The 14099-nt window shown below is 43.5% G+C and overlaps 1 protein-coding gene across 2 annotated transcripts in view; it reads right to left on the reverse strand.

Moving 5' to 3' along the window:
• Positions 1-14099, reverse strand: part of dock1 (dedicator of cytokinesis 1) — a 156755-nt gene that overhangs the window by 24689 nt on the left and 117967 nt on the right. For both annotated transcript variants that reach the window (XM_031842849.1, XM_031842848.1), the window contains 9 exons: positions 13018-13096; positions 12154-12254; positions 6887-6945; positions 6140-6288; positions 4958-5043; positions 4493-4649; positions 3744-3784; positions 3233-3323; positions 1064-1183 (listed from right to left, as the gene is read on the reverse strand). In XM_031842849.1, coding sequence (XP_031698709.1) covers positions 1064-1183; positions 3233-3323; positions 3744-3784; positions 4493-4649; positions 4958-5043; positions 6140-6288; positions 6887-6945; positions 12154-12254; positions 13018-13096 — 883 coding nt within the window. The remainder of the gene's footprint in view (positions 1-1063; positions 1184-3232; positions 3324-3743; positions 3785-4492; positions 4650-4957; positions 5044-6139; positions 6289-6886; positions 6946-12153; positions 12255-13017; positions 13097-14099) is intronic.

The following is a 14099-nucleotide window of genomic DNA, read 5'->3' on the forward strand; positions in this document are numbered from 1 at the left end:
AAACTCAAATGCCATCCTCTTCGGGGAAGCAAAAATCCCACAGTGATGCATTTCCCATTGAGACTCATCCAATGCAGTGGAGTGGTGTCACAGATAGATGGGCGCCACTCAAACATGTTGAAGGGCTTCTAACTGGCTTCCCGACTAGATGAGGCTGAACTGATCTGGGCCAGGCTGGAGGCGGACCGAGTCCAGACTGCTGCTCAGATCAGCCTGCCATCAGTGAGAGTGGTGGCGTCACCATCTGGGACTGCTTTCTGGATGACTCCCGTGACACTCGTAGAAACTGTCCTCAGTTGATCTCCCCCCCCCCTCTGGAGTGTTGATGTATTCCTACAGCCACTGTAACGCTTCCTGATCACTCTGGTGTGTTTGTGTTTAGCCAACGCTTTTTTTCAATATGTTGTCTCCCTGGCAGTATCCTGCTGAGTGACAGTTGGCTAGTGAACCCTGAGTGGCGGCTGCACCACCAGCACTGATGCCACACGGACAGCCTTGGGACATCATCTCTGGCTGCAGTCCCGCAGACCCATTTCAGGCTTAGCTTACAGGCTGAAAAAAAAAAAAGGTTTTCTCTCCTCTGGAGCCAAATATGAAGAATGCAGAAGTATAGCACAGTACACAAGCAGGCCACATTCTCAATCTGAGGTACATATGAACAGCCTGCTCTCTTTAGTCACAATACAGTGGTATCGCAGAGATTGTACTCAAGTACCTCACTGATGTGGAATGACGGAAAATGAGAAAGCGGGCGGGAAGAGTAGGAAAAAAAAAAAAGGTTCCATGAAAGGTAGAGTAGGGGACAACACAAAAGAGCCACATTAATGCTTGTGTGGTCTGATATGCGCCTTCGTCCACAAGACCATCAGCTAAAAGAAGAGGATTATTTGCAATCCCCGTTCTGTAGAAAAGGAATACGAAACCTCCATTCAGCGACTCTTTTTCAAAACCTGCCTTCTCATGCCAGAAGAGGTATTTAACAGAGATGACAGCATCCAAAAATAGCATGATTATGACCACTCTTCTGCGTGTGTGTGTGTGTGTGTGTGTGTGTGTGTCTCACCTTGCCCTTGTCAAAGTAATTGATAATCTGCTGGTAGAGCTGGTCCTTAAGTTGTCCTTGCGTGCTGGCCTGGTGGCCATCTCTCTGGGTCAGGTGGGCTGCGCATTGCTCGTCTGACCACTACAGAGGACAAGTTAGCGCCGGGGTTAACACTGGGCAATACAATTCAGAGAAAAAGGGGAACAAGAAATCAATCACTGAGTTATAGCCAATGCAAATGGGTGAGATTGCACTCTTGACGGGGCAAAAGGGGAACTTGAGACATGGGCAATGAAATGTGTGTCGGTGGCTCAGAGAGAGCATAAGTGCAACACATAATAGTATTTATTACAACCCCAAATAGTCCACCTGTAGGTAAGCCTACTGGAAGCCAGCAGAGAAGAGCATCACTTATGCTTTTGTTAACAATAAACATCAGATACAATTGAGTCATGCCGCAGTGTAATCTTATTCATTACAAATTTTGCTTGATTTTTGTAAAGAATGGTGGACAAGGAAGAGTGATGCTAGGACAAAAAAGAAACAAGACTGAGGGGTATCCTTTTGTGCTGACCGCGTACTCCATCATGCATCAGCATGGAGAATAATGAGCTTTCTGACAAGCTAGAACAAGCTTGGCTAACAGGGAGATGGACAATCTGATTGGCCTCCGTGTCGAGGAACCATAATCCTGTGTGTGCTGCCAGGACCGATTCATTACCAGACAGTTTTAATTGGTGTCGTGAGTAACCTGAGGAGTTAAGATCTCTGTGAAAACCGGACCAAAGTTTTGTAAGCAGGGCCAAATTTGAATAGCAAAGCCAAGGAATTTGCATAGCAGGTGCTGGAGATGGGTGAAAAAGTAATTGCTCCGCACATTGTTGCTGTGGCATGAACGGGGATGCTGGGAGGCTTTGGATCAGGTTATTGATTCTTTTACAGCTGAACTGCGGCATTTACAGGGAAGGAAGGATCTGAGTTTATTCATGGATGGCTGGTGACCCTGCATCGACTGAACTAAACTGCTGATGCATCTCTGACAAAACACAAAGGGCCATAAATTCATCAACCGTTATTATACTATACTGCTGCAGGGACTCTACTGGAGGTCTAATTAATACTACAGGAGCCAGTTTTACTATACAACCGCTGGTGGATGCACAATTATTCATCCATTCTCATTTGAGCTCGTTAACACAAAGGGAGGACAAAGATGACACCACACAGCTTATTGGAGAAGAAAGGATTTATCCAGACTCCGGTGGAACAAAATTAACCAATTTCCAACAATATAATAGCGAGTCCCTCCTCTGAAAGGTATGATCAGGAATGCCACAGCTGCTGAGAGATGAGCAGAATAAATGATAATAACAAAAACAACTCCTGCATGCTACTGTGACTGCTCAGCGAGGAAAATGTGATTCAGTCACAGCCTGCTCCCCCCTGTCGGGACCCGTACAAAGGCTGATACAGCCAGCTATTTATGCAAATACAGATGAGATGTGCAACCATTTTGGATAAAAGGCAGAGAGGAACAACTCAAAATTCAGGGTATACCAAACCCCAACTGGGAAAAGACTGTGTGCGGATGTGATATATTTTTGGCAAAGATAAAACCTTTCCGAGGCCTAAAGCAGGCCTACATAGACAAAAAGGTGTGATCTTAAAAAGAAATGCTTGGTGATAGCTTGTAAATATGTATGCATCTCATTTAAGATATTGCACTAAGAAGTGTGGCGGAAACCTGCCCCAGTTTCCACCTTAAACCAGCTGTGATTTATAGTTGAGGATTCTGTTTTCAGATGACAAAGAGGACAGTAAAAGCACACCGTTATCTTCAAGCACCTCAGGTGGCTGCTGCGTTATCCTCTGCTGTAAACTATGTCGTAGCTTTTTCTTCAGGAAAGATCAGATACTAGCCGTGATTTGCATCGACGACGCAAGGTGAAAAAGACGCTGCTTGGCAAGTCTGCCCTCTTAGTAGCCATCTCATGCCATGGTGGGATTAAAGGGATGTGGCCTTATCTCTCTAAATCCTGTACACATTCAAATTCACAAATACACACCTGTTTAATGCCTGAGGTTAAACGCCTGATAGCTTTGCAGTGTGCTTGGGTTTTGTTTGAAGTTTCCTTTTTTTACGAGAGCGTGCTTCTGCAATCATTTGCTGTTGATATTGTGCCTGTGTACCTTGAGCAGTTTGGCGTGTAGCAGCAGAGTGTAGGCAGCCTCGGTGTAGTTGTCGCACTCTTTGTGGAGGTCACACAGCTTGTACAGGTACCTGGCAGGAAAAAAGCAATGATTTATGGGTCATGTCTGAGCGGGCCTCACACACTCAAACAACAGACAGGAAGTTAACTCCGCTGGACTGATGCGTCTTGACAGCCTGATTTACCTCAAATAAAGCTTGACAGAAAGATGGAAAACTACAACAGGTGAGGTTGTGGAGATGGCCATGCATTTTAACAAAAACTAATATTTTATTCTGGATCTCTGGGGAGAAAAGGGCCATAATGTACAGAAATAAGTCTTTGGCAAGTAAAAATGTAACTTAAATGAACGTCACAGCCCTGAGCCTCATAATGTACTGTATGTGAAGTATGTGAAGTACTACAGTGGTGTTTGAAAAAAATGCTTCAAAAGGATTAAATACCTAGCAATTTGAACATGCTTAACAGGCACAAGGCTGGATATAACTTACCTGATGTACATCTCTTCTCTGTCTATCTCCTTGTAAAAGTTCTACGGGAAGAAAAGAGACCATTCAAATGGAGCTTAAAAGGGTTCATGGACTTCTAGTTACAAAAATGGTTTAGTGTGTCATGCTTACGTTGCAAAACTCTTGAAATACCTCGACTATAGATAATTTTTTAATCTTTTTAAAAGAATAATTTGGCAATGTGACAACTCAATTTAGTAAAATATGGATAAATAACAATGGCCTCGCTTTCAGCAGGAAGTATTCACGAAAGACAAGTGAGTTGGCTGACATCGGTGTCCCACCGCTCTACGGGCTGAAAACGGAAACTTACATTTTTTACGCGACCTGGCACAGCACTGAGAGAACATGACTCAGCTAAATGCAGGCTGGGCCCATAGGCCTGTAGTCTTTTCAATGCCAGCAGTCACGTGAGACCCAAAATTGACATTTCAGTGCTCCAAGATGAAATGTCACTTCACAGAGGAGAGGCGTTTCAGGTGAGCTGCTCTCCGATAACATCTTAACTGTGACATGTGGTTGTTGTTGTTTCTTTTGTGTGGCTAGTCGCACGTCATTATGGTCACGTTATTGACAATGATAACCTAACATAATAACCTAATAATAACAATGCCTAGGTGTTGATAACATCGATCTTGTTGATAACTATTGTTATAGTGATATATACACACATGTCACATCATTACCGAGAATGTGTGTATTCAGGAACTGAGAAAAATAAACCATCTTACGAGCACGTTGACAGTGCAGCTCATGCGGTTTTCTTTGTTCTCGTCGTGCATGATGGTCCTGTAGTCCAGCAACCTCTCCAGCAGACGAACCACCAGAGTGACGAAGTTCTCGCCCGTCTTGGCCAAGTATGTGTGCTTCCTGCAGTGCTCCAGTAAACTGCCGTGGTTGTGGAAGAAGAGAAGCCAGGGGCAGGGAGGAAAAGAAATGTGAGGCATGAATAAGATGTTCGACAGATTAAAACTGTCAGACTTTTTGCAGCTTTCAGGGAAACAATTTTTTTTTTTTTCTTTGCACATTAAAGCAGAGTTAGCATCCGACTGTGAAGCAAATATCACAGTGGCAAGCTGTGATAGCCGTGTGATCATCAGCACACTGTGATTATTTTGAGGAGTGCCATGTTGCAATTAGCATTACCTAACTTGTGAGAGGCTCAGGCGTAATCCTGCCCATTAATCAGCACTTACATTTTCTGAAAGAGAACTTTGTACTGCTCATCTCCACGGCCCCCCTCCACCTCGTGATCCAGCTTGGTGATGATCTCGTTCTCAAACTGCAATTAGATGGAGCAGGCGTAAATAATCAGTGTAGCTAATTTTTCAATTCATTAACGCCATCTCCCTGTCTCACTCTCTTCTCCCTGCATCGAGGCTCGGCTGAGGGGATCTGCACTTCCACTTTAATCGTCCAGCTGGTCGTGAGCTGGTATCGTCTGATCATTATTCTCTTAACTTATAATTATGTGTATAAATTTGGTTAGAAGACAGAACTCTGCTGCATCATGAGACACATCCCCTTTGCTTTTGCTCTGTTTGTTGCTGTAGCCTCTGACAGTGACGCATGGACCCCATTTCTCTGATATTTGTATGTAGCAGCTGTATTAAAAAAAAATAATTGGTTTTATTGTGATGAAACAAACCAATTTTCACTGACTTCTTTATTTGCTCGTGTGTTGGCCACAAATACAAAAGAGAAGAGGAAAGTGCAGCCAAGTAAGAAAAGATATAAATGCTGCTCTGTGTTAAGCCCCGGATTTACAACAAACGCAGACAAGGAGGGAGACCCAGGGAAGGAAATATTACTGGCTTACATCCTAAGAAAAGGTGAGGCCAATGTGAAATTGATCACATTTCAGTAAAGGTAAAGAATGAAAAGTGGCATTCACCTCCAGTGTGCCAGATCCTGAGTGACACATTGACTTAATTAGCAGCGCTCTGGTTAAACCACCACCGTCTTACACAGGCCTACACTGCAAGGGCTAGCAGAGACATGAAGCCATTGTGCTGTTTTTCAGTTTGATACAAGTACAATAAGCATCACATACTTTGGGTGCCCACATAAACATCACAAAGCTGAAAACTGCCTGAGACATCTTATGGCTGAACAGCTGTAGCCAAACGGATTTCCTCATGCAGAAAGGCTTAATTTTGCACTGTAACGGGAACATAACGTTAAGTTCCACTTACCATAGCTGTTGATAATCGGAGCAAAACAAAATGAGATTTGCAGAACAGCAGCTTATGGCTATTGAACCTTTTTTCTTTTTTTTTTTCTTTTCGGTTTTAGAGTTTACTCCTCAGATTCCCACAACTTTTCATAAAGTGATTTTGTTACAGTCCTGTTGTTTTGTCATGTTTCAGAGGACGCACCCGCTGGAAGCTGCATGTGAAGTGGAACTCGCACTGCATCATGTCAAAGAAGATGGGGATGGTGGCCTTTCGCAACTCGATCTCAGGAACTAGCGTCATCTCCAGGATAGGGCCGACCATCTCTGGAATAAATTTTATCTTGTGGGGCCCTAAGAGAGGGAAAAAATACATTTACATATAGATGCACAGTGTAGTATACACAACTCAAAACACAACCTGTTGATCCTAACAGGACAGTAATCCTTAGTGTGCTATGGTTTTGAAATTAGATGTTCCAAACGAATAAAAAAATCTGGCTCCCCATGTCCATCAAGTCTCCCATCAAAATTGTCCATGACAATCCTGTGGTAAATAACGTCAAAACCTCAGGTAAACAATAGCAAGAGGCTCATTAAAAAAACAGTGAATGAGTGAATGATCTAATCTGGTGTAACGCTTTAATTAAGGGATCAGATGGTGTAGGTTACAATGAGCAGACTGTAAGGGAGGCACAGGTGCCCGAATCTAACACCACCATTTTATTCCGTTGAGAGTTGACTGCCGAGTCTCTCTAATCACACAACATGAAGCTAATTAAAACGCTCGTCTATATTTAGCTGCTGTTCTCTGTTGAGTTGAATCGCAAGACGGCGAAAGTACTTAGTTTGCAAGTAATCATAAACATCTTTATCAGTGAATTCATACAGAAAAATAACACATTTACAAATGAAACTGAACAATATTGACAGAATATTCGTAAAGGTTTACCTAGATTGTACCACATGTCCCTGATTTCAAAGCCAATTTGTCTTCTCATGTCCTGGTACCTGAAACAAAAACAGGATCAAATGTTACGCAGGCTACGGTCAAATCATGGAAGATAAGATTACTTAGGGATCACCTAATTTAGAGAACGGCTTACTCTGCAAAGTCAACGCAATATATAGCATTTGCTGACAGTTTTAACTGCCTAATGTATATGAATGGCTGTGTCATTGTCCAGCTGTGGCGCAGCTGCTAGAACCAGTAAGATCTGTCATCATTTTATCCTATTAGACATTTGTTAAATCGTCATAATTAGCATATTAATTATTGGGTTATGGCCAAAACGGACATTTGACCACCAAATACATATCAGTTTACCCTCGAGTCCAAGTCGACGTTTGTGCCAAATTTGAAGAGATTCGCTCAAGGCGTTCCTGAGATACGGCGTTAATGAGAATGGACCAGACGAAAGGACGGACAACTTGAAAACATAATGGCTCCGGTCAGTGCTGTTGAGTTCCTCCTCATCTAGGCCCGAATAACACCCGTTACACAAGCATATAATGAGACGGTTTAAACTGATTGACAGTGCCCCCCCCCCGTCCATGGTAAGCTACTTGGTGTTGTCTTTCCGTAATGGTTTTTTAGAATACAAATGCACACAAAAGAATTATTTCCACTCATGTAAGTTCTGCACTTACACATGACGGCAGTCAGCAGGCTGTCAACTGTGGTCTGTCTTCAGAGGACAGAAGACAGAAGACATGGAGCAAACTGTTTGATCAGACGAAGTGTCGACAGCCCTTATATAAAAACAAAGATTTGCAAAAGAAGTTGGAAGGATAGCTCCCGTCCTGACGTCTTCTCTAGCTTTTGCAAACCAGGGCCGATAAGCTGATCAGCCATGTCTAGGTCATGAACCTATCTCTCCATGGCAGCTCGCAGCCCGTCTCCGTGCCTGCCACACACAGGCCCAGGTCACAGAAAGGACAGCCAGGGTAGTGGAAAGGACAGACGGGGGAAAGAGAGACAGGGAATGATGGAGAGACTTAACAGGAGTGGAAACAACGAGCAGTGAGGCAGAAAGTGAGACCAGTTCTGAGAAAACGATCACATATATGAAACTAAAGTAATGGATTTAGTTCTTTGAAAACAGATTGGACAATGGATAAGAAAAGGGAGTAAGATCAAGCCTGAAATTGTTTTAAGATCAAGAATATAGGGGACACAATGGAGATAACAGTCGTGAGAGAGCTATTTCTGACTGTTCATACCGTGATTCCACTGGTCTGGTGTAGCACGCTTTAGCCGCACCATTGCATGCTGAGAAGTAATCAGATGCATTTTCACTGCTGGCTCACCGTTGGGGAATAACTGCACTGAACCGCGATATTGTGGTTCTGTTTTGAAGCCGTGCCCGACCATCGCAGTGTCTGTCCTCAACCCGAGCCACGTGGTCGTGTGGCTGATCAGACAGCTGGCGTGTTACCCACTGTTCTACAATATGTTTAAACATTGAGATTAAAATGTCAAACAGAGCCTGACAGAGAATTACAGATCCCCATTTAATGCAGGGTAATGTGGAAAAATTGATGTTTTTAGTTGGTTGAAACTATCTCAAAAGTTAGCCAACTGGTTTCAGATTAAACAGCCTCTCTTTGTGCGGTTCTAGAGAACTTTGTATTTAAAAAAAAAATGTGCAACCCAATGTTTAAAACAGTCGAAAGCTAAAACTAAGCACTGTCCACCGACCGGAGCATGCTTTCTTATCTTACAGCTAAACAGTACTCTATGTTTCTGAAAACATTTGAGGCCCGCAATGGGCGATGCAGTAACAGAGTCTTGATGTATATTTGATCAGCGCTGCCTAAATTGACAGTTTGACAGGAGTTCACTAGCTTTATGAACTGTGATTGACAGCTGTGTTAAGAGACTCCTCGGCTCCGATTTGTTGTCGTCTTCAGGCACGGTGGAATCTCACAAATCCCATTAGGGGCACTAGGAGGAGGCAGAGGAACCTGACTTCATCACAGACTATATATATATATATGTCTCATGTACTACTGTCACAATTTACTGACTGTTTGAGCAAATATGACAAAAAGTATTTTTTTATAAAAGCTACCAATAGTAGCTTTAAGGTGTGCATGAATACAAGAGTATGGTACAAATCGAACATAAGTGAAAGTCTTATCGTAATGCATTTGCAACACAATAAATCAATTATCTGACAGCACTCCGAGTGGCATTTAAAGCAAGATTTGGTGTCCGAATCATCGATAGCATTTTCTTCCCTCGCGTCCCGTGTCCTGTCCAGCTGGTGGGGCTGCAGGCGACTGCATTGACATCCCACTGAGTGACTGATGGAGGCCCCTCTGTCTCCTCGTACTAGCACGCTGATGGCATGACACCGTGGCATGACATTGCAGCGAAGCAGAAAGATGAGAGTTTGAGGTCTAAGCGTGACGCTTCTCCTGACCTCCAGTGAATATACGTCCAAAGCCTCGATCACACATTGTGACATTTCGGAGCACCCCATGGCCCTGATGGAATTCTGAAACCCAATTGATTGTTTTTTGCCAATACTCTACAAAGACACAGTAATGTATTTTGACAGAGGGGAGAAGAGCATTCAAAGAATCCTTAACAAAGACGCTGCGTCACCTCTTTGTAGTCTGGCTGAGTCAAAACACTTTACAGCATTTAGCCGTCAAAGGGAGGAGTGTTGCCCAAGGATTGATCTTCAAGCGGAGTGTTTGCAATATGATAAAGTATAAAAAAAGACGCCCACCTCTAGAAATGACTGTACAGCTGAATTATGTATTACATCTTAGACCGTCTTAGACTCATCCACACTTTGCAATTCGAGAGTGTCTTCTCATTTATTCCTGCGCACCCGTGTATATGATTGATCTCATAGCACGCATGTGAGCCAGCGGAAGCGGGCAGCTTTGTGTCGCTACATACGGGCGTGCTCAGGAGGCATCGTGGCCTCATCTGAGCCGAGGCAGACGCAGGGTGCCTGTTCTGTCACACCTCTGCAGGCGGCGAGACAGGCTGCTATGACTGTCGTCTGTCAGGACCTACAACACATACCTGTCAGCTACGGGGAGGAAAAGCTCTCGGAGATATTGACTAGCAATAGCAGAGGGAGAATAGAGGTGAGCAGTGAGGGGATCTGGGGTTCTCGGCGGGCTGGCGCTGCATAATGCCACCGGGTCAGAGGGCAAGAGCGAGATTGTGAGGAGTAAAGAGGAAATCTTCATGGAGGCAAGAGGTGATGTGAAACACAAGAGATAGAGGACAGAAAATAGAGACAGACGTGGCAGGTAGAGCAAGCGAGAAGAAAAGTAATTGACAAGCAGTGGCCTGGAAGAACAGATGAGATCAAAGCCTGAAGCAAAGCAAGTGTGAGACAGTCACAAAAGCTGACAATGTGACACTCCCTCTACTCATCACTCATATCATGACAATGACATTGCTGCATGCTCATTTATCCAGCTCCCTATGTGTATGTGTGGCTGCATTCACTGGCCAGAGCCTTTTTATGTACATGAACTGATAAAGGAAAATTACCGTTATCAAAATTTTGATCTCATTGTTGTGGTTGATTTTGTCTCCTTTGTGAATACCAGAAATATCGAGTATCGCAATATTATGTTTTGCGATATCGATTCTTAAAAACACTTTTTTTTATAATAGTTTACTTGCAAAGATGAACTCAGTCAATGCATTATTGCATTTGCAAAGACACGGGCCCTCCCAGTGGAACGTGATCTCTCAAAGATGTTGGATGTTACAGGGGCTTGTTTTGAAAAAAAGAAAACTTTTAAGAAATATAGTGTTGTGTTCTTTAAACTATGACAGTTTTGTTGCTTACGGTGTCGCAGTATGCTGAATCTTAACCGCTGTATAATGATACAAAGCCCTACTGGGAAGACAGCAACATGGCGGCACACAGATGCATTTATCCATCTATTCGGGCCATGCAGTACATGTCTGTAAAGACATGTTAGCAGATCACGCAGACTCCAGTAATGGACCAGAACTTCACAAACAGCACTGGGAGACATGTATGACGCAGGAGCAAAGACGATGCTAAAAGAGCTAAAGAGCCACGCTCCACACAACTCTGATTTCACCCCTCTGTTCTCTGCTCCCACAGCAAGGCATAATAATTGGCATTGGAGGCAGGACTGACAGCTCATGCACCAGCACACAGGAAGGCGGGATGTAGCGACGAAGAGGTAAAAGAGAGAAGGTGGGTAGTAGGTGGAGGGAGACAAACACAGAGAAGAAGAGGGGGTGGGTAGAGGGAGAAAGAGAGCGAGAAATTGGCAAACCCTTTATAATACCCTCTTGGGTTTCTCTGGGAGCTACCTGGTTGTATTTGAATGACATATTTGGGAATGTCAAATAAACAGCCTGGAAATAGCGATGGCAGACATTATCCCTTTTTCTGTGCTTCCGCCAGGAATGGCAGTTTTTTTTGTATGCGAATCAAATAGCTGTTTCTTTCCGAGGAAGGCCGACAAGTGGAGAAAGGCAGGGTGGGGGTGGTTGGGAACGTCTTGTTTGCTGTGTTCGGCTGTTTGTGTGGGAGCTTATCAGGTCCGATAATAAAGCACTGACCAACGAGGAGCCTCTCTGTCAGGCTCGGGCGCAGTGTGATGAATGCTTTAGTGACAACAGCTCCTCCAAATGAAGATGACAGCCAATATGGTCCACGTCTGCCCAGAAAGCATTTTACACGTTTGGCTGCATTACCAGACTCTATGAGAAATACTAATGTCGATGAATGGCTTTTTGTAGATGCAGGCAGCGGGAAACAAAAGCGCTCACTGAACTTACTGAAGGCAGGGTTAGGTTTTCAGAAGCAATTTTAGGATGTAAAACTTTGAGGATTGAAAACTTCCACCATTTTAAACTGTGCGCTGAGACATCAAATGCTCTCTACTTTATCTGTTGCTGGTATAACAAGGAATACAAAGCACAGAGGAGATGCTTTGATAAAGAACCAAATACCTGTATCCTACATTTCAAGTGATTCCCAACTTTAACGTGCTCTCGATAACCCCTGGAGTTACTATGAGGCTGTTCTGCTTTGTTCAGAAGGGCGAACAAGTAGAGCAGCCTCCACCGGAGCCATGGTGCGTTGGGTATCCCTGTGAGCCTCCGCGTGGATGAATTATATAAAGCCCGCCCAAGCTGCAGAGGGAGCTTGGGCTGTGTTGGTGTGCGATGCGGAGGCCCTGTGGACTCGTACTCACTTGTGGAAGATCTTGGCTCTTTTGTCGCTTGAGAAGTTCTCCAGCTGCAGTGACTCCTGGGTGAGGAAGGCTACAGCCAGGTGAAAGTAGTTGTTCCACAGCTGACCCGCACAAAGACAGGCGGAGAGAGCGCGGTGTTAAAAGAATTAGCACACACTCTATCAGACAATCACAGCAGCAAAAGGGAATGCTATAATAGCCACCTGTTCTCACTGCAAAAAGTCCATTCATGCATGTAGAATAAGTCTCTTCAGGATGAGTTTTCAGAGCATATAGAGTACAAACTTTCAGATGAGCCAAAATACACGACTGTTTAAGCTACAATAGTAAACGTGTGAATAAATCCATCTTTTACAGAGATGTAGTTTTAAGTAAAGAACACCAAACACATTATTCATACACCATAAGGAGAGATCCAGGTGCTATAAGTCCCATTAATAATCCTTGAAGGTTTTAACAGCAGTGTAGTTGGGGACAACATTAACTTTCTTCCATGTGTCAGACGTTGGAAAAAGCAAGCAGAAAAAGTTGCTCTTTTCTAGGGGGAGCAGGTTAAGATATTCTGAAATGCACGTCAAATTGCCGGCCATTACACAGTAATTGATGTTCCTGCGCCACAATTTTTACGTCTACTGCCTTCAGATTTATTTATTTTTTTCCTCTTTTCAGAGGATCCAACAATGCTGCATCTGGAACATTAAAAGCAGCCTCTGTGGGAAACAGCAGTGAAGCGGTGACATGAAAAATGCCATCCAAACCTTTGGCAAAGCTGCTGGTAATAGTACTTAACATGACTAAGAGAACATTGTCTCCGGGAGACAGGGAGGGTTGCTATCAAGGACTTTGAAAAGATTCAGCTCTTACCTGTAGTTCAAAGTTGGTTTGATCCAGAAATTTCTTGTTCAACACTGCTGCATACTGATTAATGGCCCGCAGGAACACTCTGGAAAGATAAGAGGAAAGTGTTTGGATCTACTCTTCATAATAATTAAACACATTGTTTCCACCTTAAATGTGAAGTTTATTAAAGCATTCTTCCATTGAGTTTTTGATCTTTGGTCTTGTTAATCATGAATCGCTGCTCATGTATAATTTCTCAGCGCTGTGGAACACAATGCTCTTGATAAAATACGGAGAGAAACATTTTTCGAGGGAGAGGCAACAAAAACGACTTGGTTAAGGTTGGGGAAAGATTATGATTGCACGCTATACCACACCAAATAAATGATGCTTACTTCCTGCATTGTGTTTACATTGTATACTTCAGAAACTCCCAAAATGAACTCATTAGTTGGTAGACTGCACAGTAGTTTTAAAGCTGTAGCCAGACATGAAGAGAGTGTTTCAGCGCTGTGAGAACAGAGGTGAAACACGGAGGTACAGAAGGGGCTCGAAAGCACTCCCGAAAAAGATGCAATGAGCAGATCTTAATGAGAACACTGTCTGATGGGTTAATCCACTCTGATGTTGCAGAATTAAATGTTAATAACTTAAGTGGCATGAAGCTTTTAGAGGGGAATTATGATTGCTACTTACAGAGTCAGAGGCCCATCCGCTATTTAACTTCATTCCCTGGCGGAACCAGCCATACAACCATGTGTGTACTAATCTCCAAGAATTACCCACGGAGGGAAAAAAAAACAGCCTTATCATGAGTGGAGGAGAATAAATGTCAAGCACAGCGTATTCTTTATTTAAGGAACACTCCGAGGTCTTGTGGTCTCTCAGTCGTAGCTCCTATTTCAGTTGGTGTGAGCATTTTCCACACAACTGCTAATCAATAAACAAACTGCAACAAATGATTGACCAAGGCAGCACACTAAGATACATCAGGATGTGCCATAAACCCAGAAATGGCAAGGTGAAACAAGGACATTTTGTTATGCCACTTGAGTGGATCGCATCAGGGTTTCATAAGCGGACAATGCCGCGACATGAAGATGTTA

Source organism: Anarrhichthys ocellatus, unplaced genomic scaffold (assembly GCF_004355925.1).
Source record: "Anarrhichthys ocellatus isolate YVR2014 unplaced genomic scaffold, GSC_Weel_1.0 scaffold4, whole genome shotgun sequence".
Lineage (NCBI taxonomy): Eukaryota > Metazoa > Chordata > Actinopteri > Perciformes > Anarhichadidae > Anarrhichthys > Anarrhichthys ocellatus.